We start from the raw sequence: 25,246 nt of genomic DNA on the forward strand, positions 1-25,246 counted from the left end.
GCTGGCTCTGCTTTTCAGTGCCCTGTCATGTTAGAACAGAGGGCATATGCTGTGTAAAGACAAGACATCGGGTAACCATACCCATTTTTCTCAGCCTTTCCACATTTTCACATTACTATGAAGCAAAGCAAAAGCAGACATTGCGCTGCAAGCTAATAGTGCAGAACAGTTCCTATACAGAATGAGCTACTTTATTCAAGTGACATGTGGGACATTCAAAACATAATCAGACATTTGGATTAACGGGAATACCATTTACAAAGAATGGCAGTGATGTAGAACTGGGTACTTAACAGAAACGGAAATTTCAGACATGGGAAAGAAGCTAATGCATTTGAAATATGAATGTTGGATTATGTATTTAAGACCACTGGTCCTTGTCTTTAGGTAGAGTTATAGACCAGTCTCTGCACAAATAATAACAATATCCAAACTGTGTACATACCACAAAGCCCCAAATGCTATGTTCTCAATAAGTTATGAAAATATACATGAATTATGTTTATTTAACACAGAGAAGGATGGTATGGTAAGGGGCAAGGAAGAAGGAACCCAGTGCTTGAATTATGGGAGAGGAGCAGCAGAGGGTATGCCACGAGGTTCACAAATCCTATCCTTTTAAAATAATGTTTTTATTTATTTTCATGGTACAGAAGATGCAAACCCTATCCTTTTAATCAAACCATGTAGCCTTCTGCAACCAGTAGCTAGGGAGTGTATCACATCCAAGCTGTAAGATCTGCTGGCCTTGTTGTAATGTTTCAGTACTGGGAGGATCCCAGAATAAAGATGGGAAAACATAAAAGAAATAGAAGGTCTAACCCTCCCTTTCCAAACAAAGATTCTTTTGAATTTCCAAACCGGGGGGGGGGGGGGCTGTATGTGTTTTCTTCATAAACATACAAGGCAAAAAATTGCTTGGAAATTGAGTTTTTAATTAGTTCCTAAGGAAACCACAATGGGGCGCAGGTGGCGCTGTGGGTTAAACCGCAGAGCCTAGGGCTTGCCGATCAGAACGTTGGCGGTTTGAATCTCCGCGATGGGGTGAGCTCCCATTGTTCAGTCCCTGCTCCTGCCAACTTAGCAGTTCGAAAGCACATCATAGTGCAAGTAGATAAATAGGTACTGCTCCAGCGGGAAAATAAACGGCATTTCCGTGCACTGCTCTGGTCACCAGAAGCGGCTTAGTCATGCTGGCCACATGACCCGGAAGCTGTACACCGGCTCCCTCGGCCAATGGGGCAAGATGAGCGCCGCAACCCCAGAGTCGTCCGTGACTGGACCTAATGGTCAGGGGTCCCTTTACCTTTTAAGGAAACCACATAACCAGCCAGATTTCAGGCACATGGATAGTTCAATATTATAGCACAACTTATTCAGCTGTATTTGACAATCTATTAGAAAAACAGCTATGAAAGGCCAAACAACAAGAAAAAGTGCCTCCTAACAATTTTGGTCCACCATCTGGGAGTTGCTGGGCCTTTCTTTCTAGCTGCTAGTTCTCATGTTATCTTCCTTAGCTAAATTAAAGAGCCCGTTAGTACCCAGCATTATCACTCCACAAGAGTACTTAGCCATTGTAAACACTCTGGCATCATCACTGACTTAGCACTGGGAAATGAGAAAAAAAGGAGGAAGCAGCTACACCGTCCCGTCCCCCTCACTAAATCACTCTAAGGAGTGATGGGAGCACATCTAGGGAAAGAGGAGGCCACGTGACATGTCTTTCTTCTACTTAATGCTATTTTTATACTCCCACTTCACTAATCTCATAATGGCCCAGCACTACAAACACCAGTCCTAGAACATGTCAAATGTGAACTCTTACCCAGCAAGCTTGTATGAAAGTAAGTGCTCAGAAAGGTCAGGTGAGGCCTCATGCGGTGGTATGTACGCTGAATCTCACAGTATTCCCACCATATGGTCACTTCAAGTCTCCCGGTTAACACGCCGCATTTCTTAGTCTATCTTCAACTATGAAAACTTTTTTACAATGTGTATTTTGAAAGCTGCTGGTTTTATTTATATTGGGGGTGTGTGGAAACTAGGCTAACTTAAAAAATATATAATTTCATTAATAATTTTAATGCATATTTCATATTTTATGTAAACTGCTTAGATGTTTTGATAAATAAGCATTATATAATAAAATAAATAAGACATAATTGTGGGCCCAATGTTGAAAATGGCAGTTATATGCCGAACTCCGTCTTCTCCCCTCCACAATAATTAATAGTATTTACACACATTGTGACATCATAGTGTTCTGTATTCCATCAGCAGCAGTAGTGAATGATGTTGATGGCAAACATGATGTATAATGATGTCCTCATGACATGACACAGGTAATTACTACAAGAGAATATGGTGGAGAGAGAAGGGAGTTCAGTGCATGGCTGCCATTCCATTAGCAGACATACATTGAGAATCACTTCGTCTAGCTAGGTCTCTTACCATGCAGGCTAGAATACTCTAATGTGCCCAAAACAAGGATGCATTTGAAAAGTGTCCAGTTGGTGCAAAATGCTAGATCAAAGTTGGGAATACATCAACGCTATACCAAATTAATTGGCTTCTGATCTCTTTTAAGGCCCAGTTCAAAGTGCTGATGCTGACCTTTAGAGACCTACGTAGTTAAGGATCTGGATACCTAAAAGCTGTTGAACTTGCTTGCTTATTTTGGTCTCCACATTCCACTACCAAGTGAAGTGGTGAGTACGTGGGACAGGGGCTTCTCGGTGGTGGCACCTTATCTGTAGAACTCTCTGATGTGGAAGATTCAGCTGGTTCCCTTTCTTGCACCTCAAGGTTCTAGCTGAAAACATGTTATTGACATGTAATTTACTGAAGGCTGCCGTTCTTGCCTTTCGGTATTTCTAGTTATTGTTTTATATTAATTGTTGTTCTATGATGATGGTTAGTGCGAGGATGCTATTTTAGGGTGGGAAGATGGGATGGAAATGTAGGGAAAAAATTATATAAATTACATGCTGCTGAACTCTCCCTGCGTGACACACACAATCTTGGGGCAAAAGGGTTGTCTACATCCAGGGCCCTCTCAGATTATCTTCTTCAACTGTATTTATTTCTTTGTCCCTTTTCTGCTCTTCCATGGCTCAATTAGTGCCCTCCAATTCTTGCTCTAGGGATTCTTTCCTCTCTTCATCTGTTCTGACCAGTTCTCTTTCCAAATCATCTAAGTTCATAATAATTTTTGCTCCCCCCTCTGCACCTCCTAATCTTTTCATATTGTTCTGTTTTTCATCTAATCTACTTTTAAATCTGCTCTGCAATAAAACCTTAACCTATAGAGGATATTGGATAAGCATTGTTGTATAGGAGCTTCGGAATTAGCAAACCTATTGCAGTATCAGTGTCATCAGTCGGGTAATGGTGGATGGAGTCACAGGGATAATCAGCATCCCTGTGTATTTTTGGCTTATCTAGAGGGATATTGCTTTTATATCTCTTTCCATGATATACCTGATGCTATCTCTTAAATTCAATTAGTTAACCAAACCAGGCATTACTCTTGTTTACGGTACAGGCAAAACCAGATGTGGCTTGTTTCAGATTTCTCTCTTTAGACCTGGGACAACATCTGGGGAAATGCTTCTGTAATTACTCTCTAAGCTAGAAGTCATTACCTCAGTTGATCTATATGAGCTCACAAGATTAGACATTAAGGGGAAATTAGACCAGAGTTGACCACATCAAACAACAACTGAAAGGTTGAGCATCTGTACATGTTTCTCTCCCCTCTGACCACTGATTGCCTCATGATCCAGTCAGCATAGCAATTTCCAAACAACGTGAGACTACGAACTCAACCATATAGCAGCCATTGAGATCAGGAGTCATCAGCTGTGGAAGGAACACAAAATACAGTTTGGGGGAAGAGAAGGGGGGGGGGTGAAACATAAATGTAATTCGAAGCTGTTATGATCTATTTAACCCAGTATAGAATCCTCTAACATCAGGATCACCAGTCTCGTTGGGCAAGTGGGCACATTGGAATTTTGAGGCAAGTGTCACAAAATGGATGCAATGGGGGCATAAAACTGCTGGTGGTGTAGCATAACACAAAACAGCTGCCACACCTGAAAGAACAGAAAAAGAGACAGGATCACAAAATGGTCTATATAGTGTGTGTTTGAAAACATCTCTATCAGCCACTGCTGCGCTCACTCACAGAAATAAGCTCTGTGCACTTCTCCTGAATTCAGAATGGAAGGGACAATGGTGTCCAATTCTGGCTTTCAGCTGAATGGGGTTATGTTTAACAGGGAGTGTTCAATGCAGGACATACTGGGACAGTGGGAGGAATTCATTGTCATACTCTTCTGATTGTTTTGTCAGTGCAAATGAAGTAATCCCCCCCCCACTTTCTTCCACCAGTGTGCCGGTCTGGGGGTTATCCCAATCCTCCTGAGTCAATTTAAGGGGGCGCAGGGGTACACTCAGAGAGAGGAGGAAGGAAAGCCCCATTACACAAGCAGAAGTCCTTTGTGCAGGGCTTCCACCTACGAGACTCATTAGGTGAATCCCACCCGGTGCAAATAGTAACTGAGCAGGAAAACAAACAGCGTTCTTTAAATTTATGGTGGCTTTTGCAGATGTCATGTGCTGGTGACCCTATTAGTAGAGTCTCTCCAAGGTCTTAGGCGAAGCATTTTTCAGCCCTCCTACCTGAGATCCGTTAAGGGTGAAGACAGACATACAGTACATAATTTTGGTAGTGAGCCTGATCTGGAAGTGCAGTTACCTTGTATTTTTAAAAGTCATAGCTATGGTGTTAATTTCAGATTTCTTGGCTGGCACATAGTCCACATAAACTGGACATGTAAATAATCCTGACTCTATGATTTTATATGTCTCCACAGTGCGAATGCAGGAACGATTTGTAGCTGTACCAGTTTTCCAGATTCCCTGTTTTGGTCGGCCACTGGAGGGCAGTGAGATGACTGCAAGAAGTGATGCAGTACAAAGTCTATTGGTGTTGGCAGCGGGAAGACAATACTGTATAGATGGCAGAGTACCTTTTCTATCCCGGTTTCAAACGTTCCAACATCTCTCCTAAAATCTGGCAAGACCGAGAACAGAAACTCGGAAGCAGCTGGGCAGGAGCAGGCCATATTCTTAATGGCTGAGGTCGGAAGGACTACAAATACACTGTATCTATCTGAAGAAGTGTGCATGCACCCGAAAGCTCATACCATTAACAAATTTACTTGGTCTCTAAGGTGCTAGTGGAAGGAATTATTTTATTTTGTTTCGACTACGGCAGAACACGGCTACCTACCTGTATACACTGTTCCTGTGAACAGCTGTTATTTGTTCCTATGAGGGGAAAGTCCAGCACTGCACTTGGGGGCAATGGTTCAGTGCCACAGTGCCAGACTGCTGACGCAGGCAGAAATTCCACTGGGAGAGCAACAGCAATTCCTTTCCCGTCTGAAGGAAGTTTTGGGCTTGTAGGGTGAGGGGGTAGTTATGTTCCTGATGCCCCCACCCAAATCAGGTGCTTGGTTTGGGAGAGAAAGCTGCAATGGAGAAGGTTGATTCTTTCTCACTGAGCACAGCTTCTGGTTTGAAAAGGGGGCTGTTTTCCTTACTCCTCATAACCTGGAGGCCATGTTTGCTTGAGGGGAAATGGGGTTGGGGGGCAACAGAACCCACAATAGATGAAGGCTGGAGAAAGGAGGCAGGTAGTTTATGTTGGAGTTCATGGCACAGCAGCAACTAAGATATCATTATCATGCCTCGAGGTATTTGCTCGAGTGTGAACACTCAGCAGCCCACACTCCTACTTGCATTTTCATAACGTGAGCCTGGAATACACGGCTTGCGAATGGTGCTGATAAATGGGGTCGGGAAACGGAAGAGAGCCATTTTAGGTATGCACCCAGCCTAACCAGAACAAGCGCTTGGGAAATTATAGATGCAGCAGGAAATGCAAAAGCCGATTTTTGCGTTGTTTACAAAAACAGCTTTGTAATGTCCCAGCCTAATTCTCACTGGGTTTTTTTAATGTCCTTTTTAATCCTATCTCGCTGCTGTAATCCCCACCCGCAGTCTGTAAAATGTGATTCGATGGGTTAAAATTGAGGCGCGCTCCATCTAGTGGTTTGTTTTTAAAATGCTCTCTCTCTAGTGCCCATGTGAGCATGGGGGGGGGCGGAGTGCGGGAGGGGAGTCAGTCCAAAGCGGGGAGGGGGGGAAATCAGGCTGACGAACTACAAATACCAGAAGCTCTCAGGGCAGCGTCGGAAGGCCTCGGAAAGTAGGCCGGCCGACCCCGTTGGATTGCAGCAAATTTAACGTTTCTTAATTTGCTTTATTGCACGGTTACCCCTTGTAGATGAGAACAGCATTTTGCAGAATGATATCCCCGAATTTCTCTGCCCGCTTATTCATATTGTGCATCCCCCTCCATCCACCCGCCCGCCCACCCCGCTTGCTTCGCGTCAGCTCCGCTTGCCTTTTGCCGCAAAGGCTGCTGAGACCCGCATAAGGCTGCAGGCGGAGGGAAGGCGCGCAGCGGCCGCGGCCAGCATTTCAGAGCCATGGAAAAACTGCTGAAATCCGAACTGAAAACCACCGTGCTGAAGGCATTTGGGAGCTCGGGAGGAGGGTGCATAAGCCAAGGGCAGAGCTATGAAACCGACCACGGGCGAGTGTTCGTTAAAATCAACAACAAGCCTCAGGTTCACAGCGATATCGATAGAGCTCCCTAAATACTAATAGATGGCTGCAGTTGGGGATGAGGGGAGACTGGGGGGGGGGGTAACTTGGCAACAGACGGTGATTGGCTAGTTGAAAGCTCGTATGTGGGGCGAATTGTGGGGAGAGGTCTGCCCTACTGTATTCCAATCTGCGCCACAATCAAACTCGCTCGAAAAGAGTTGCCAACTCTTGACTGCACAGGGGGCGCGATAGGTTTCCCATAGCTGGATCATCGAGTGTAATCTTTAGAAGATATATAGCTATGCAGTGATTTTAACGGGTGTGTATGTCTGAAATAAGAATCCAATTGGGGCTGCCCCAAACCTCAAAACACTTGCCGTAAAAGCCCCATATATATTTTTTTGCCTCCAGAAATTTGCAGCCGAAGCGAAATACTGTGTTGCAAACATTTAGATGAAATGTTGTAATCTGCATGCCTGTACGGTGGTGGATACCTGCCTCCTCCTTTAACCAGCCTCAGCTCTTTCCAAGCATTTTTTATGGTGCGAATTTTGACGTGGGGAATCAAGCAGAAGAAACATACGTAGATTCGTTTGTCCAAAGTGAGAAATGCCTACTTTATTGTGCTGATTTCCCCGTAGGTGTGCAAATGAATGTGCAGATCTATTCAAAGAGAATGTTCTGGTCAACATTATGCTGATCAACCAAATTAATTCAAACTGCAGCAAATGTTATCTCACTTTGTACACAAGGCTTAACAATTCTCTCATTGGCTTACTTTCCCCATGTACATTTGTGTGTGTGTGTGTGTATATATATATATATATATATATATATATATATATTTATTTATTTATTTATTTCTTGGTGTAGGAGAAGCCACAAATCTAAATAACTGATGCACACACAGTCCTAATGCACAGCCAAATAAGTCTTCTCAGTAACGTTATTCTTTCTGACCAGGCTAGGACAATGTTTGAGGGTGAAATGGCAAGCTTAATAGCTATTCAGCAAACCAACACTCTGCGGGTTCCCCAGCCCATTAAAGTGATCGATCTTCCAGGAGGTGGAGCAGCATTTGCCATGGAGTACCTAAAAATGAAGAGTCTCGGCAAGTAAGACAGTGCCACACAGCTGTCCCCTTGTTAAAATATTGGCCACTTGGATTTATAGTTCTGCTCTGTTGTCTCTCAGTTCTGAAAAGTGTCTGTTTTACTGTCTTTAAATAACATGTCTCTGGAAGTGAATTTAAGGGAATTAACAAGCGCACATCCACATCGCATTATGGGATGCCTTCAGTGAAGTTATGCCAGCGGGGGACTTCTCTCTTCACTTGCTTCAGCAACATGTATGCTGTATCTTGACAATTATATGCATCTGTCAGAAGTCTGAGAATGTCCATACTATGTTATCTGTCTTGCATGGAATGTTTTGGCTAGATTGGCCTCCTGAAGTTTACTGGGCCAACTGCTAGCATTCAGACTTCACAGGACTTTAAAAAAAAATAATCTATAAAATGTTAAAGTTTGATCTTGCTATTTGGGTCTTGACTGAAGTGTGGATCCAAAGGCCAGCGATGCACAAGTCATAGCTACGTAAGGCTTTTCTCACTCAGAAGTTTGCAGCCCTTCCACTTTGGCAGTTCAGCTCAAAATTAAAAGTAGATGTAGCACCTAAAACAAAATCAATGCCTTTCCCATAAGGTTTTGGCTTTGAGTTACCTCAAGAGTGCCATGCAAAGACACTCCAGGTTCTGTTGTTTAGAGATAGTGATGCTTTAGCTGAGATTCCTGCATTGCAGGGGATTGGACTAGAATGACTCTTGGGGTTCCTTCCAACTCTTTGATTCTATACGTTGGTGTGAAATGTTTGGTTTGTATATAAAATCAAGCTGGTTTTGAAATTTCCTGATACATAATATTGGGATATGTTTCTTTTTTCTTCTAGATATTCTGCAAAACTGGGAGAGCAAGTAGCAGATCTTCACCTTTACAACCAAAAACTTGGAGAAAAAATAAAGAAAGAAGAAAACACAGTTGGTAGAGTATAGTTTCTATGCACCAACATAACTGTTAAGTTGTGGGTGAACATATCAGACGACACAGCAATTCTTCAAACAGCTCTTGTTTATTCAGAGGCCAGAACTGAACTGAACTGAACTGAAGGGCTCAGTCAGCCTGCTTATATAGAGCTCCAGTACAACGTTACTGTAGCAACTTTCTAAAACTATCCAATCACTGAACATCACTTTTGATCCTTCATTTGCATAACTATCTACAGTATCCCCCTGCTGGCCCAGGGTGAGAACTTCAGTACATAACAATAACTTTGTAATAGTATTATTAGAAATGAATTGCAGAAACAGACTTGAAAGAAGTTGCTGAATTGCAACTGAAAACTATGGATGGACCTGGTCTTAATAGAGATATTGGATTCCTGTCTCATTACATATGCTAATCATCTGCATACTATCCCTTGCTTTTTCCTGTAGGACTAATTGCAGTCTTTAACAGTCGTCCACAGGTTTACCATACCCATTGAGTCAACCACCCATCTCCTACTATCCTCCTGAGAAAAACCCGACCCCACCCTCCCACTATATATAAGGGTCTGGTGACTTCTGTTTCAGTGTATCTGAAGAAGTGTGCATGCACACGAAAGCTTATACACAGAACAAACTTAGTTGGTCTCTAAGGTGCTACTGGACTTTTTAATTTTTTAAAAAAATAGATTTTGACTGCGTCAGACCAGCACGGCTACCTACATGAATTTGTAATAGTAGTTCCCACTTTGGTTGGTAACATCCTCGATCCAGAGAAATTTGGTTGTTGCACTTAAGTGCTTCTTAAATTAGCAGGACTTGCACACAGCTGATTTTCCCCCCCTGGATGAAAATTGATGTGTTTGTTAGGTACCACAGTGTTAAGAACAATTTGAACAGCATGCAGCTAAGGATAGTGGTACAAATAATTTGCTGCGTAGTTCGAGTTTAAGGTTTTATCACGTACTACAACGTCAAAAACACTTTTGCAGATATAGCCACTTTCTGCATCAAGAGGGATTGGCTGCTTTTACATTTTGCACCCTTGCTTTGATTAGTTTTGTTGTTGTTGTTGAACAGGGAAAGGTGCAGGCCAGACAGAACCTCATCATGTGGATAAGTTTGGATTCCACATTATTACCTGCTGTGGCTATATAGCTCAGGTAAGCTCCTCCTTTTATTTCTTAAAAAGAAAGCGAAGTTGGAAGGGACCCTTAAAGACCGCTAGATCAGGGGTCAGCAAACTTTTTCAGCAGGGGGGTGGTCCACTGTCCCTCAGACCTCGTGGGGGGCCGGATTATATTTTTTTTGGGAGAAAGAACGAATTCTTATGCCCCACAAATAACCCAGAGATGCATTTTAAATAAAAGCACACATTCTGCTTATGTAAAAACACCAGGCAGGCCCCACAAATAACCCAGAGGTGCATTTTAAATAAAAGGGCACATTCTACTCATGTAAAAACATGCTGATTCCCGGACCGTTCATGGGCCGGATCCGGCACCCAGGCCTTAGTTTGCCTACTCATGATCTAGACCAACCCCCTGGTATATTTTTGCTTTGTAGGTGAATGAATGGCAAAGTGACTGGCCCACTTTCTTCATACGTCACCGTCTCCAATCCCAAATGGATTTGATTGAGAGAGATTACGGAGACAGAGAAGCAAGGGAACTGTGGTCTCGGTTAAAGGTAGGTGAGAGATGCTAGGCTGCCACAATATGAGAGAGAGAGAGAGAGAGAGAGAGGGCACTGAGGCTAAGCTGGAACCATGCTTGCATCTCTAACTTGCCACCTCACTCTGACAGAATTTTACTATAGACGTGAGGTTTCCTTCCTATCCTGCTTTCCTTGAGTCCGCTAGATGACAACGCAAGGAATCATTGCCTTAGGAGAGCGAGAAAAATTCTCAGGGATGACTCACACCCCGGCCATCACCTCTTTAATCTTCTACCCTCGGGCAGGAGATATAGAAGTATAATCAGCCGTACCAACAGGCTAAAAAATAGCTTCTATCCGTGGGCTGTTGAACGGAAAATAACATAGCAAAATTGACTTGCGAGGTGGTGTGTTGTTCGATAAGAGATTGAGTGTTGGGGGGGAGGCTCATTTAATTTCATTGTACACAGGTTGTACAATAACAATAAAGTTATTATTATTATTATTATTGCTCATTCCATTAGGGAGGCTAACAAAAACACATTGATATTTGCTCCCCATTTTCACTAGTGGTGAGAATTCCATTGATTTTCCATTACAGGGTTTATTTTCTTTCACTGAGCAAGCATAAAGACCTTATGGTGTCTTTGCAATATTTGTTGTATATTTGTATATAAAACAAATATTACAAAGACACCCACGGGCCTTTATGCTTGTTCAGTGAAAGCAGAGCATGTTGGAAGCAAATAGGCACTCCTGCAGGATGCAGGAAAACTGATGATCCAGTAGTGGATTCTTGAGAGGGATTTTTTGGCCCACTGCAGGCTCCCTCTCAGCTGCTTCTAATTCAGCTAAAAGCAGAGCTGTTGACCTTCTGATTCTAAATTCTTACGTCACATTTTTCTGCCACTGCCCCTAGCTCTGATCGGTGTCACATTCCAAAGTCAGGTGATACATTCCCAATTCATCAAGAAAAATGTCCCAATCATTACCCATTAGTCCATCAGGCAAAATCATAGTGATAGGCTAAATCATGTTATTCATAACAGCAAAACTCATAGTATATATATAAAATGTAAAAATGATGCTAAAAGCAAATAAAAAGACGCAACATTCAGGACTTCATATATATTCTAATTTATATGTTTTGAGGCCTTATACTTTTCTTATTAAGCAATGCTCTACTTCTTTCTTTATAGACAGTTTTAAAGGTTTTTTGTTTATGCTTTTTTACAGCCAAAGATTCCGGAGATGTTTTGTGACCTGGAGATAATTCCTGCCCTCCTACATGGGGACCTGTGGGCAGGAAATGTAGCTGAAGATGACTCCGGTCCAATTCTTTTTGACCCTGCTTGTTTCTACGGTCATTCAGAATTTGAACTTGCAATTTCTATGATGTTTGGTGGCTTTAGCAGTTCTTTCTTCTCTGCTTATCACAGCAAAATCCCCAAAGCTCCAGGCTTTGAAAAGCGCAACAAACTTTACCAGCTATTTAACTATATTAACCACTGGAACCATTTTGGGACAGGATACCGGGGCCCCACTCTTAATGTTATGCGAAAGCTTTTAAAGTAACCCTCAAACATGGTCATCCTGAGTAAGTGATCTCCTGTTTGATGTTAGAGCAACATCTGCTACAATGTTTTAAAGAGGATGGGAAGTCACCTGAAAGTTACAAAAGGCAAGAGCTAAGGTGACATTTGTACACATTTAATTCCTCACAAAATGCTTGCAGTGGTTTTGTATTTTTTGCATTCTCTTAATTGTCTGCGGACAGTGCTGGCTCCCGGCCTATAGAGTGAGATGAGCGCACAACCCTAGAGTCTGGCAAGACTGGCCCGTACGGGCAGGGGTACCTTTACTTTTTAATTGTCAACCAGCATATTAATGACCACTTTGATAAGGTAGGAAAACTGTGTGCTGTTTGTTGTTCCAGGGAGTGAACTCTGTAGCAAAGTGTACAAGCAGGATAAATGAGAGTTCCAGAATAGTAGATTTCAAAAACCGCATTTGCAGAAATGCAGTGGAGAAGATCCAGTCTCTGTGCCAGTGGATGTGATGTTATTCTCCTTCCTCTCCTTCCTCCTGCATTCTTTACTCTGCTCAGGAGGGTCCCACAACTTTATTTTGTGGGGATACAGGAGCAGAAGGGTGGGGGAAGGGAGAATGATGGAGTCATTCCGTTTGCACAAATGGAAGACTGTTGGGCAAGTGGGATGTCACAACTGGATATCAACAAAGACTGCAAACCTGAGAGCCCATGTAAACATGTACACCAGCTTGTGTGGATGTAATGACTCCCTTGCTCAAACAGTTTAAAATAAATAACAACATTAATAATAATAAGAAGAATAATAACAATTTATACCCCGCCCATCTGGCAGGGCCTCCCCAGCCACTCTGGGTGGCTTCCAACAGGATATTAAAAACACAATAAAACATCAAACATTAAAAACTTCCCTAAACAGGGCTGCCTTCAGATGTCTTCTAAAAGTCAGATAGTTGTTTATTTCCTTGACATCTGGTGAGAGAGTGTTCTACAGGGTGGGCGCCACTACCAAGAAGGCCCTCGGTACATTCGTGATTAAAATAGACAACAAAACAAATAATTAAACAGAAAACAGTTAAAGCAATAAAATATCAACTTTAATTCAAGGGAATCCTTGCCTAAACAGGTATGTTTTCAGGAGCCAGCAGATTGCCAACACTGCAGCTGTAGTCCTAGTACTATAACACTAATTTCTTCTTCCTTTTTAAAAACCAGTTTAATACAGATAAGGCTGCAGGTTGACAACAGTGATGGGGAACCCACTGTGGCCTTCCAGAGGGTGCTGAACTACAACTTCCATCATCCTTGATCACTAGCTGTGCTGGCTGGGTCTAATAGGAACTGGAATCCAGTATCACCAAACACGGTGGGAGTTACTGCTGAATTAAAAAATGGGATTGCATTACACGGATAAAGGATTGGGTCAATAAATTGCATTCCTTACATACAACTGCAAGTGACTGAAACATGTTAGAAGTATTTCAAAGCGTGCTTATTTTGTTTTAGTGTTAGGGTTGTCTGTCCTGGTTATTGTACATAATGAAATAATAAAGTAAGTGAGTGAGTACAGGCATACCTCAGAGATATTGCAGGTTCGGTTCCAGCCCACCACAATAAAGCGAAAATTGCAATAAAGTGAGTCACTTTTTTGTTTATTTCCCAGTGCATATAAAAGTTACCTTTTCACTATAGTGTAGTCTATTGACCCAGCCCCCAGCCTCCCCATGGCTGCATGGATGGGAGGGGAGAAACCTGGCTCCAGTCCTAGCCAGCTCCATTATCGTGGCCAGAAGAGGGTTGATGGCAGCAGGGGGCTTCCTTTCTCATCTTTGTAAAGAGCAATACTGTATCTGCGAAGTGCAATAAAGTGAGGTATGCCTGTACTGAAATAAATATTAGGTATTTTTGTTTGGCATGCTTTACATGCTTTACCCATGTTGTGCATTTTCATAGTGCAGGACATGTAGCATTTAGAATTTTAAAGTATTTTTTTTCAATTTTGTGATAGTGTGAGAATCATCATTCTGGGTTAAATGGAATGTTTGAGCAATCCTCATTTATGATAGGAAAGTGGAAATTAAAGCTGTCAAGTGATCAAAGGCTTAGCAAGCTCACTTTTTAAGTATACAGAATTTGAATGAAAATTGCTGTGCTACACTTACTATTTATGTAATATGCAATCCAAATAAAATGTTGTCATTGCACACAGAATTTGTAACTATAATTGCCATCAGCAAATAAATGAGAGTGGGTTCAACATAGTTGTGAGACTGGAAAAATAATTATGAGCATGTATCCCCTCACCATTGATAATTGCAGATTGCAAGCAAACCATCCTTTCTCTAGCCATGAAGCTCACTTTATGGGTGATCTCAAGCCAATCAACATATCTATATCTCAGGGTTGTTCTGTAGATGAAAAGTGGTGTGGGAAGAGAATGGTGCATATTGTCCTGAGTTTCTTGGAGGATAAGCAGGATAAAAAACATGGAAACAATAGTCTCAAATCTGTTTACAGATAAGCATAGGGACCTGCAGGACAATTGACGGCAGTATGGTTTACATTAGTTAAGCACTGTAAAGATCCGAAAGGAGCTACAGTTGAGTACCACAAAATGTGATTCTTAGCACTGGTAATGATGCAAACGACCAGGTTCCTTAGAGAACAAGTAAATAGATATTTTTGGCCAGATATGGCATGATTTTATTAGTTTTGGAAAAATGACATAGCAGACACACACCAATGCAGGGATTTTTATTACTGAAACAGTCACACCTGTCCAAACACTTTTTTATTTTTCCCACCTGCTAACCTCAAGAAATTGGACTTTCATGGGGCATTGTGATTTCGATGGATTGGAAGACTGAGGTCATTTTCAGATCTGTGGTACATGATTATGACTGGCAGTTTGTTTTTTTATTTTGTTTTCCTTTTTCACCGTTTTTGCTGCAAAAGTTATGCAATCAACAACAACAACAAATGACAATGTCGTTCTACTGCGCAGGGTCTTCGTTTCCTGACCCTGTGCTTCCAATCCGGCACATTTATATCCCACACATCTGTTTTAAAAACTCCCAGGGCGGCTCACGCACCTTTTATGCTTTTTACAGACGCCATTATTATTATTATTATTATTATTATTATTATTATTATTATTATTATTATTATTATTATTATTTCGCGGTTTATGACCAGCGCTCTAGCATCCAAGGAAACGCCTCCTTGCACAGCCCAGGGCAAGCAGCTCTTCTTCGCCTTGGCATTTAAAGAAAGACTTTCCCGCGATGTAGGTCCAGCAGAAAAAAAACCACACCTACATCCCGTCGCTGCCACAGAAAGAAAAACGCACACAGCCGGGCGCTTAGCTCCTTCCCAGCCAATCCCCTTTCCCCTTCCTCGGCCTCCCTCGCTCTGCTGCCGGGCTCCTCCCCTTCTCGCAGCCCAGGCGCGGACGTCCGCCGAGCACTTCTGTCCCGCGCGAGGAGCCGTACCTGGAGAGGCCTCTTCTGAGCGCAGGCGCCAACGACGAAAGGTAAATCTTGCAAGTGGCGAGCTCTTGTGGGAGAGGCGCTGAGCTTGGCTCGGGGCTTTCCGTGGTTCGCAGGAGCCTGGGCGAGGCGAGGGTAGGGTAGGGCCAGGGCCTTCAGGGCGAGATGGCGAGCCGCCTTGGGAAACGGGGAGAGGCGTTCTCGCGATGAGGTCGCCCGGGGGATGTCTTGGACGCCAGGCCCCGGGGAAGGAGGGCGGTGCGCGGCTTGGCTGCAAATGTTAAAAAACCGTCCTCAGTTTCAGCCTTTCACCTCAATTAAGGCGCCAAAAGGCGGAATTCTCATGCTTTTGAGTTCGTGCGAAATGCTTTCCCCCGCCTCAGCCCTGAAAAACGAATGCACAGTATTAACTCTCTCTCAGTATGGCAACAAAAGCCCTGGTAATACGTCGGGGGTTAAAGGGAAGGATTCCAGGTTCAGGGGTTTTGCTTCCCTGCTGGGCATGAACGCAGGCAGGCCTGGTATAAGCAGCTTCAATCGCTGTACATTTTTATTTGCAAAGGGACAGTGCATTCCCGAGCAATCCTCATGCCATGCATAGGGCTATACTGCATCAAGGCCTTATTTATATTTTTAAAACTTATCTAACCTTTCCATCCCTGTCAAGATAGAAACGTTTCCTCTGGAAGCGGATAGGATTTGGAAGAGATGGGAGAAGGGGCTCTTGTTAAATCGCATGTGGAACAAGAGATGTATATAGCAAGGGAAGGAAATTCCTATTATACACTGTCCCGTTATTTTTCTATGGGGAAAGAATGGACACAGGCCAGCACAGATTTAAGCCCACTGAAAATAATTGAGCTTAAGTGTAATTCTCCTATGTGCACTTGGATTGCTGCCATCGTGCAAGGCAAGGCAAATTTGCAGTGTAGTTGTACACAAGTCTACTTGGAAGAATTCCCCATTGAATTCAATGGGTCTTGCTTTCAGGAAGCTCAGTATAGGGTTGTAACATTAATTGTGGAATTTAACTGTAATGGTAAATGCTGGTTTACTGTGCCTTTGCCTAGAGAAGAATTTGTCAGGAGCTGAAAATGGTTTTAAATGAGATGAACGGAGATGGGTCTGAGCAAGAGGATAGCAGATGCCTGGAATCTGATGTCATCGCCAAGGGAAACATACTTGAGACCTTTTCGGAGAGTCAGGAAATACAGGAGTTGATTAATTCTCTCAGATCAATGCATGGAGACCTATCATTGAGAGAAACAGCACTTGAAAAATTTAAAGGTATGAGCTCTTCCTTTTAGTATGTACAACTGATGATTGGGATGTTGTCACCAGATCCTACTAAGTGTAATGGTTAAGCATGTGAATTGTGAACTAAGACGACTCTTGTTCACCCTATCCATTAACTCTATGGGCCTACAATCCTCAACACACTTACTAGAGTAAGTTCCACTGGATACAATGGAACTTATTCTGAGTAAAATATTCATCAAGACTGCCTTGTTAGGTGGCCATAGGAAAGCAATAGCAATTTACAATATGCAAACATAATGCTTATTTGAAAATTTTCAAGTTTTGATAATATTCTCAAAACGTTAATCTCTTTATTGCTGAAATAAATTGCTGAAGTGGACCAGTTGCTCTCTAAAAATACCATTGTTACCATTTCCTTTGAGCTTTGTTCTAAAGAAAACCACAAAGGAAAGTTAGGATACAAGCTTTTGTCTTTACAGACATGGTTGCAATAAAACATTTTTGACTGGTCTCGTGGTCTGTTATAGAATATGGCAGATGATTGTCTCCTATAACTCTCCAACAGTTGCATTTGGTAGTTCAACATTACTGAATAATAGAACATTTAAAATGACTTACTGACCTCACATGTCACACTGAGCCAAATCATGGCATAGTGCAAATGTGCAAACACTTGGAGAAGAGATCCCAGCCACTTCTCTCCCATCCAGTTTTGTCGCTGTGCTGACCTGTGCCATGGTTTGGCTTAGCATGTCACTCAGATCCAGATCAGTGGTTTAGCTCTCACCATAGGTTTTATCCAAGAATGAACGCAGATCCAGATGGCTTAGCTCAACATCGCGCAGTAGCAAAGTGGCTGGGTTCTCCTGTCCAGGAGATTACACACTCCTGTGTTCACATTAAACCATGGTGTGACGTGCAAACTAGTCCATTGTGGAAATGCAATAAAAACCAGTGAAGCAATAATAACATCAGAGCAAAGTGGCCAAATGGGGTTGTTAAATTTCTATTAAAAAAAGAATATCCTCTAGAACAGTGGTGGGGAACTTCCATCCTGTGGGCCTAATTAGTTATCTGATTTTGGCTTGTGGGCCATATTGGCAAACCACATCCACCTGGTAGTTAGTGTCAAATGATGTCAGGTGCTGTGATCTGTTAAATCCAAATCAGGCACTTAGTTGGAGGTAAGCCTCTGCAGCCACCTTGTACTCTCAAGGAGCAAGCACATAATAGCTCTAGTATTGGAGATAAGCCTGTGCATGTTCCTGCAGCCTGAATTTAGTGTTGCCTGATGTCAGATGATTGTCAGGTGGATGGATCCCCCCCAAAATGTCTCAGAAGTGGCACCTTGGAGAGTGGGCCACTTCTGGATCCAGTCCTCTGACTGAATCTAGTTCCTCACCCCTGCTTTACTAATAACACATTTAGAAGGTTCAAAAGAGCATTTCACCAATATTATTATTTATCCATAGATCAAGAACAGGATGCAGACAGAAAATGAGTTATCTTTTTAGGCATTTTGATGTAAGCTACTGTTTTGATTATTAGGGTTTTTCAAATACAGTGGTACCTCAGGTTACATACGCTTCAGGTTACATATGCTTCAGGTTACCCAGAAATATTACCTCGGGTTAAGAACTTTGCTTCAGGATGAGAACAGAAATCATGCTCCAGTGGCGTGGTGGCAGCTGGAGGCCCCATTAGCTAAAGTGGTGCTTCAGGTTAAGAACAGTTTCAGGTTAAGAACGGACCTCCAGAACGAATTAAGTACTTAACCCGAGGTACCACTGTACAGTATTTATTTGGCCTTGGACTGCCACCTAGTGATGATTTAGTGTAGCATCATTGAAGTGTATGTATTATGAATGAATGAACACCTTTACAGGAAAAAATTAAAAACATTTCTATTTACCCAGGCATTTGGTGGCTGAAGGATACCGGCCATGGCAACTTTGAAATTAGTAACTGTGAGGGTATATAATTTCTAGATGGCTTTTAAATTGTTTTGAATATGTTGTTTATTTTAAATAGTGCAGTGGTACCATGGTTTAAGGGGACACGGGTGGCGCTGTGGGTAAAACCTCAGCGCCTAGGGCTTGCCGATCGCATGGTCGGCAGTTCGAATCCCCGCGGCGGGGTGAGCTCCCGTCGTTCGGTCCCAGCTCCTGCCCACCTAGCAGTTCGAAAGCACTCCTAAGTGCAAGTAGATAAATAGGTACCGCTTTCTAGCGGGAAGGTAAACGGTGTTTCCGTGTGCTGCGCTGGTGCCGGCTCGCCAGAGCAGCTTCGTCACGCTGGCCACGTGACCCGGAAGTGTCTCCGGACAGCGCTGGCCCCCGGCCTCTTAAGTGAGATGGGTGCACAACCCTAGAGTTGGACACAACTGGCCCGTACGGGCAGGGGTACCTTGACCTTTTTTACCATGGTTTAAGAACAGCCCAGTTTAAGAATGATTTGGTTTACAAACTCCATAAAACCGGAAATAGTGTCTTGGTTTGAGAACTTTACCTTGGTTTAAGAATGGAATTCGAACAGTGGAAAGGCACCGACGGCGGGAGGCCTCATTAGAGAAAGCGTGCCTCAGTTTAAGAACAAACTTCTGGAATGGATTAAGTTCATAAACTGAGGTACCACTATATTATTTTAACTTTTTGATGTTTACCAAACTGGGCTCCTTTAGAAAAGAGGGCAGGGATAGAAATGCAATAAATAATAATAAATGTTGACAAAAACTAATTTTGTCTAATATAAAGATGGAACATATATGGAGAAAATATAAACTGCCATATAGTGAGTCAGACTATTGATCCATCTAGCTTAATATTGTCTGCACTGACAAGCAGTAGCTTTCCATGGTTTCAGGGAGAGAGTCTCTCTCAGCCCTACCTGGAGATGCAGGGGATTGAACTTGCGACCTTCTGTATGCCCTGAGCCAAAGACGAATGATAAGAACGGTAGGCTTTGCCAACTGAGTGTGAAATAAGAGAGTAGAAGTAATAATAATAATAATAATAATAATAATAATAATAATAATAAATTATTTATACCCCCGCCCATCTGGCTGGGTTTTCCCAGCCACTCTAGGTGGCTTCCAACAAAATATTAAAATACAATGTCCATCAAACATTAAAAGCTTCCCTAAACAGGGCTGTCTTGTTTAGGGCTGCCTTCAGATGTCTTCTAAAAGTCTGGTAGTTGTTGTTCTTTTTGACATCTGGTGGGAGGGTGTTCCACAGGGCGGGTGCCACTACCGAGAAAGCCCTTCCTGGTATAGACTGATAGACTGCTTGAAGTATAGACTAATGAGCCAATGAGAGGAGCATTTGCTCTTGGGACGCAGCACTGGCTAATTTATGAGAGTGACTCCAGACCCCTGTTGGAACAAAAGTATTTCTTAGTAGTTGGGAAGCTTAGGAAGGGGAATAAGGGGTGGAATGGTCTAGTATGCTCTGTCCTATCAGTTCCCCTGGTAAGAGACTTTTTAGGGATTCAAAAGAGGACATAAATCATTTGATTTAATAATATATTTCCACTTGCCTTTTTTTGGGGGGGAACGCGGGTGGCGCTGTGGGTAAAAGCCTCAGTGCCTAGGACTTGCTGATCGAAAGGTCAGCGGTTCGAATCCCCACGGCGGGGTGTGCTCCCGTTGCTCGGTCCCAGCGCCTGCCAACCTAGCAGTTCGAAAGCACCCCCGGGTGCAAGTAGATAAATAGGGACCGCTTACTAGCAGGAAGGTAAACGGCGTTTCCGTGTGCTGCGCTGGCTCGCCAGATGCAGCTTGTCACGCTGGCCACGTGACCCGGAAGTGTCTCCGGACAGCACTGGCCCCCGGCCTCTTAAGTGAGATGGGCGCACAACCCTAGAATCGGACACGACTGGCCCGTACTGGCAGGGGTACCTTTACCTTTACCTTTTACTTGCCTTTTAAAAAAGCAAATGGTATTCCTTTGCTGCTCAGGATAACTATTGACATGTTATTTTTTAAAGATACAGTAGTTTCAGGCTAGGAATGTTAATGCTGTTTCCTTTTAAAACAACATAGAATCATAGAATCATAGAATTGGAAGAGACCACAAGGGCCATCGAGTCCAACCCCCTGCCAAGCAGGAAACACCTCAGATTGATTCCAGATTTTCCACTGGATATGCTTTTATCTTTCAGTTATATTGAACAATTATCAGGAACAGCCTCACCTTTTGGATCCACATTTAGGTAAGTTTTGTTGTGCTGTTTTTGAAGATTTTGATAGAATCTTAGAATACTGGTCAGCATGGACAACAGGTGAAGAAGCTTTGCTTTGTTTAAGTATGGGGAGGGGCAGATTCTCTTTGGTGAGAGTGTGTTGGATTTCACCACACTTCCCCCAGCAGCTTTATCATATTTAATCTAGCAGGCTTCCCTGAAAAGTGAGAAGCAGACTGGGGTAGTTTTGTTTCTGTCCTGGAAAACGAGAGTTCATCTTGGGGGAGCTTCTGCAAAGATGCATATCTCCTGGGCAATTGAAAGCAGCCTACAGTTCTCTGGGGTGACCTCCTTGTTTCTCAGGAAGTGCACCTGCAAAGTAAGAAATAGTGCATTACTCTCTTCTAGGCCTTTTCTGTCCTGCATTTCTTACCTTGCAGGTGCCTCTCCTGGGTTATACAATAGTTAGTCAAAATGGTTTGAGAGTGTGAGGTGCTGCAGTTGTTCTTATCTTGCTGACACATGAACTTTGAAATGAAGGAACTGCTGTCAGGTAAGACATACAGCAATAGTAATACATACTATATTACTATATTGCTAATATATACTTAGTATATAGTACTATACTAAGAATTTAGTGTATTTAAACTGAAATGAGACAACAGAATATAGCAATACCATGTTTGCCTTTAATGGAGCTGTAGTAATTTATTTCTGTCCTCTGGCCTTATAAAACCTAACCATTACATTTTGCAGAATAGTTCTGCTGTATTTTATTAGACTGAAGGGTAGCTTAAATGTATTTATCTTGATTTAAAGGAGGCTGCATTATGATAACTTTGCAAAAGGGAGACAAAGTTCCAGTGAATGATTCAGCAGTCTGAGCCAATGACTTCAGATCAAGTCTCTGGCAATTCTAGTGCCTTAGTCCCCTTGACATAAATGAGCCAGGACTGGGGGGGAACCCTTGGCAGCTCCCCAATTATAATGTGTATGTCGCTCATTTTCTCACAAATATGTTCCTGAAGTAGTCTTCTGACATTGCTTTTTTCAGACATGTGTAAAAATAATGAAACAAATTTGCAGACTAATGTATTTTCTACCATTTTGCCTGTGTTTCCTCTAGAGTCGATGTTGAATTCACTGCTGCTTATTATCCAGGATGAAGCATCTCCCTGTTCTTTAGTTCAGCTGACCTTTCAATTTCTTTACATCATTTCAAAGGTAACATGTTAGAAATGGGATTCTCTACCCCAGGGGATATGTTTCAGTAAGCTCTAGAAATATTTGGTATTTAATCTGGGTTTGTTAATAATTTGGGTTCCACTTTCACAATTTATTATCGGGAAGTCAGTACTTCATGTTTTCTGAACAAATGTTGGTAATAAGAATATTGTTTACAAGCTTGTTGCTTGAAATACTACATACGCATAAATGACTCTAATTATGGGTTATTCCCCAGTTTTTTGCCTTGTGTATTAGACTGTGAAATACAGAAAGACAAGCTTGTGACTGTTGGCACAGGGAAGTGCAAAAAGGAAAAGAAAAGAAATGAGACAATGAACAATGGCATGGACATTGGTTGCCATAGTTCTAAAATGGTTCCCTATTCTTTTAGGAAAGCAGTAGCTATAAATTCTCAGCACAGCATGACTGATTTGTTAATATCAAATAGTCTTACTATCTTTGTTCTGCTGTAATGGCGAAATGCTAACCACTAATTGTTTTGATTTTCCCCCCTCCCCTTGATCTATGTGCCTGACAAAACAAAAAGTAGTGTGAGATTACAGATAATTTTATGTTTTGTTGATCATATATTTATACATTCTCAAGGGCTCTGGGTTTCCAAAAGTCTAGGTTGGGATTTCCAATGGAGAGAAACTAAAGGGCAAGTCCTTGATTGCTACAATCCTTTTTACCTTTTAGAAAACAAAGTGGTGCAGAGAAGGTGTTGGTTGGAGTTAGGGAGGGAAGAGGTGGTAGCAGGATGACTGTGAAATAGTTTTAGGGAGTATGTAGGAGCTTGGTAGGTAATACCTAACGAAACTGATTTCTTAATGATTGTGAGCTACTGCCATCAATCAGAAATAAACCAGAATGTTTTGTAATCCAGTTTCTGGAGTTCTGGCAAAGAGAAACGTGCAGAGTTACTTGTCTTGTACAAGTGCTGCAACCATCACAGGCTGGTATTTTTAAGAACATGGCTTCGTGGTGGAAAAGCATACGGAGGAAAATGTGGATATTGATTGCTGTTGAGGACTTTTCCTGCTACCCTTGTTAAAGTGATACTTAGGTATTATTATATACTTTACCAAGCTCAAATTAAAGTCACGTAGCTTAAGTGGCCAAAGAGATCCCAGTATCTACCAGCTACTGATTGAGGGGCACATAAATGGCAGGCATGAGAGACAGAAGATGTAGAAACAGAACATGCTAAAAAGATTATTATTAATAATAATTATTATTAATAGAGCAGCTATACTAGAAGCTGAATGGCTGTGATCCAGACAGCATACCATGTGTTGTCTACACATCTCATCAAGCCCTCTCAGTTTCCACAAGTGCTCATAAATTACTCTTTATATGCCTCTGAGTATACAAAAAACGTTTTGGGATTTGATGCAAGATCTCTTTTTACGGGGAATGTCGCTAGTGTGGGTTTCTGTTTTCCAGAATGGTTTGCTGCCAAGTCTCATTGCCACAGATGCTGTTCCTCTGCACTCTTCCTGTATCTGTGGGGCCTGATGGCATCAATTATGGGGGTGGATTTTGCCAGGGGTGGGGGGACAGACCACTTACTATCTCTTTTGTCTTCTTTGATGTTATCTTAGCATTCTCTTACTTTTTTTTCATTGTTACAGAGGTGGTAAGCCTTTGACTTGTACCACTTTGGATGCAGGTGCCAGCTTACACAGACAACTAGTATGTTAGGAAGAATCATTATAGCCTAGCCTTCTCCATGATATGATAATTTTTTGTAGGAATGTTTCTTCATGGAAGATTACCCTATTGTGTGAATCCCTATCTGCAGCCTGAAATGGTGTTGTCTAGACACAAGTTGACCACCTCAGTGAAAACTAGGCCTAGTATGCCATAAATTAAACCTGGTACCTCAGGGGTTTTTTTGGGGGGGGGGGGAATACTGCATAACCTCATTTTTATAGTACTATAACTGGAAATGAATTATTGACTTGAGAAACTTTTTTTTTTGCTAGGTACGAGGGTATAAAACTTTCCTTCGCATGTTTCCTCATGAAGTAGTTGATGTACAACCTGTCTTGGATATGCTGGAATCTCAGAATCCTAAAGACCATGAGGTGAGTTCACGTCTGCCCCTGCTTGTGTTGCTCACCAACCCCACCTCTAATTCTGCCAGCATCTCTCCCAGCAACCCCCCTCTCCCCACCGCCACAACTCATTAGACCAGGAATGGGGAAGCTTTTTCTCCCCACCTCATAGCTAACTTTGAATTACATGAGATAATTAGGATGTTACATGACTGACAAGCGGGTTGTCCCGCTCACCTGACCAAATCCCCACATCAGAGGTTGAAAGGGGCAGTGTGAGAAGGGTTGCACAAGGCAGGCTTTTCAACTTTTTGTGATCCTTCTCCTCCTTTCCACTTCCCCCACTGACGTCAGGCGTGCAGAGGACTGCCATTTCACCCACACCCACCCCTCACCAAAACCTCTGTATGTAAATGAAAGAGACTGATAGGGGAATCCTATTAAAATATACAGTGCTTGTATTGAATGCTAATCCTACTCGGGGGAGACCAACTGAAAGTAATTAATATGACTAACTTAGATCCATCCAATTCAGTGGGTCTGCTCTGAGTTGGACTAGCACATTGCCTGTTTCATGTGGAACATGTGCAAATATGATTGCATGTGTGCTGGATGGGGCCATAGCTTAGTAGTGGAGCTCACACATTGTATGCAGAAGCTCCTAGGTTCAGCTCCTAGCGTTTTCAGGTAAGACTTGGAAGGAACCCCATCTGAAACCTTGGGTGAATTGCTGCCAGTCCATGTTGTGTACACTAAATGGGAGGAGGGGGGCAGTGGTCTGTTTTGCTAAAAGACAGCTTTGTATGTTCACAGATGTGCTTTCACTCACACTGTTTTGAAACGCTGCTGTCATAGCTGCATGCTTTATATACCCTTTTAGCAAGAGTTGTTGCTTACCTTGTATTCTAAGGAGGCAATTGCATTCTCACTTATTTTTGAAGGTCCAGGGAACTGCACTTTGAAAATTTCAAGCTGTTATCTTGATAAAAAGATATGGGAATGAGCAAACTACTTCTGGAGCATTCAATCTATGAGCTTTTTCAAAATAATGAAATTCCTATCTTATGTTTGCACATGTCTTCAGGAGCCATGATTT

The 25,246-nt window shown here is 42.4% G+C and overlaps 2 protein-coding genes across 9 annotated transcripts in view; both read left to right on the forward strand.

Moving 5' to 3' along the window:
* Positions 1–25,246, forward strand: part of TBCD (tubulin folding cofactor D) — a 156,424-nt gene that overhangs the window by 16,637 nt on the left and 114,541 nt on the right. The window contains exons 1-5 of one of the 6 annotated variants that reach the window (XM_053376116.1): positions 15,372–15,465; positions 16,492–16,708; positions 20,843–20,893; positions 21,990–22,087; positions 24,079–24,180. In XM_053376116.1, coding sequence (XP_053232091.1) covers positions 16,516–16,708; positions 20,843–20,893; positions 21,990–22,087; positions 24,079–24,180 — 444 coding nt within the window. In that variant the 5' untranslated portion in view covers positions 15,372–15,465; positions 16,492–16,515. The other 5 variants (XM_053376120.1, XM_053376117.1, XM_053376118.1 and 2 more) reach the window with 5 other exon arrangements.
* FN3K (fructosamine 3 kinase) lies at positions 6,247–11,976 on the forward strand. Of its 3 annotated transcripts, none has more exons than XM_053376126.1 (6): positions 6,247–6,283; positions 7,651–7,802; positions 8,635–8,726; positions 9,809–9,891; positions 10,295–10,417; positions 11,621–11,976. In XM_053376126.1, the coding sequence occupies exons 2-6, from the start codon at positions 7,660–7,662 to the stop codon at positions 11,957–11,959; spliced, it is 780 nt and encodes a 259-aa protein (XP_053232101.1). In that variant the 5' UTR covers positions 6,247–6,283; positions 7,651–7,659; the 3' UTR covers positions 11,960–11,976. The 3 variants fall into 3 exon arrangements, with proteins under 3 accessions (XP_053232101.1, XP_053232099.1, XP_053232100.1); XM_053376124.1 differs by lacking the exon at positions 6,247–6,283 and adding an exon at positions 6,296–6,707; XM_053376125.1 differs by lacking the exon at positions 6,247–6,283 and adding an exon at positions 6,596–7,006.

The sequence above is a fragment of the Podarcis raffonei genome, chromosome 2 (assembly GCF_027172205.1).
Source record: "Podarcis raffonei isolate rPodRaf1 chromosome 2, rPodRaf1.pri, whole genome shotgun sequence".
Classification (NCBI taxonomy): Eukaryota; Metazoa; Chordata; class Lepidosauria; order Squamata; family Lacertidae; genus Podarcis; species Podarcis raffonei.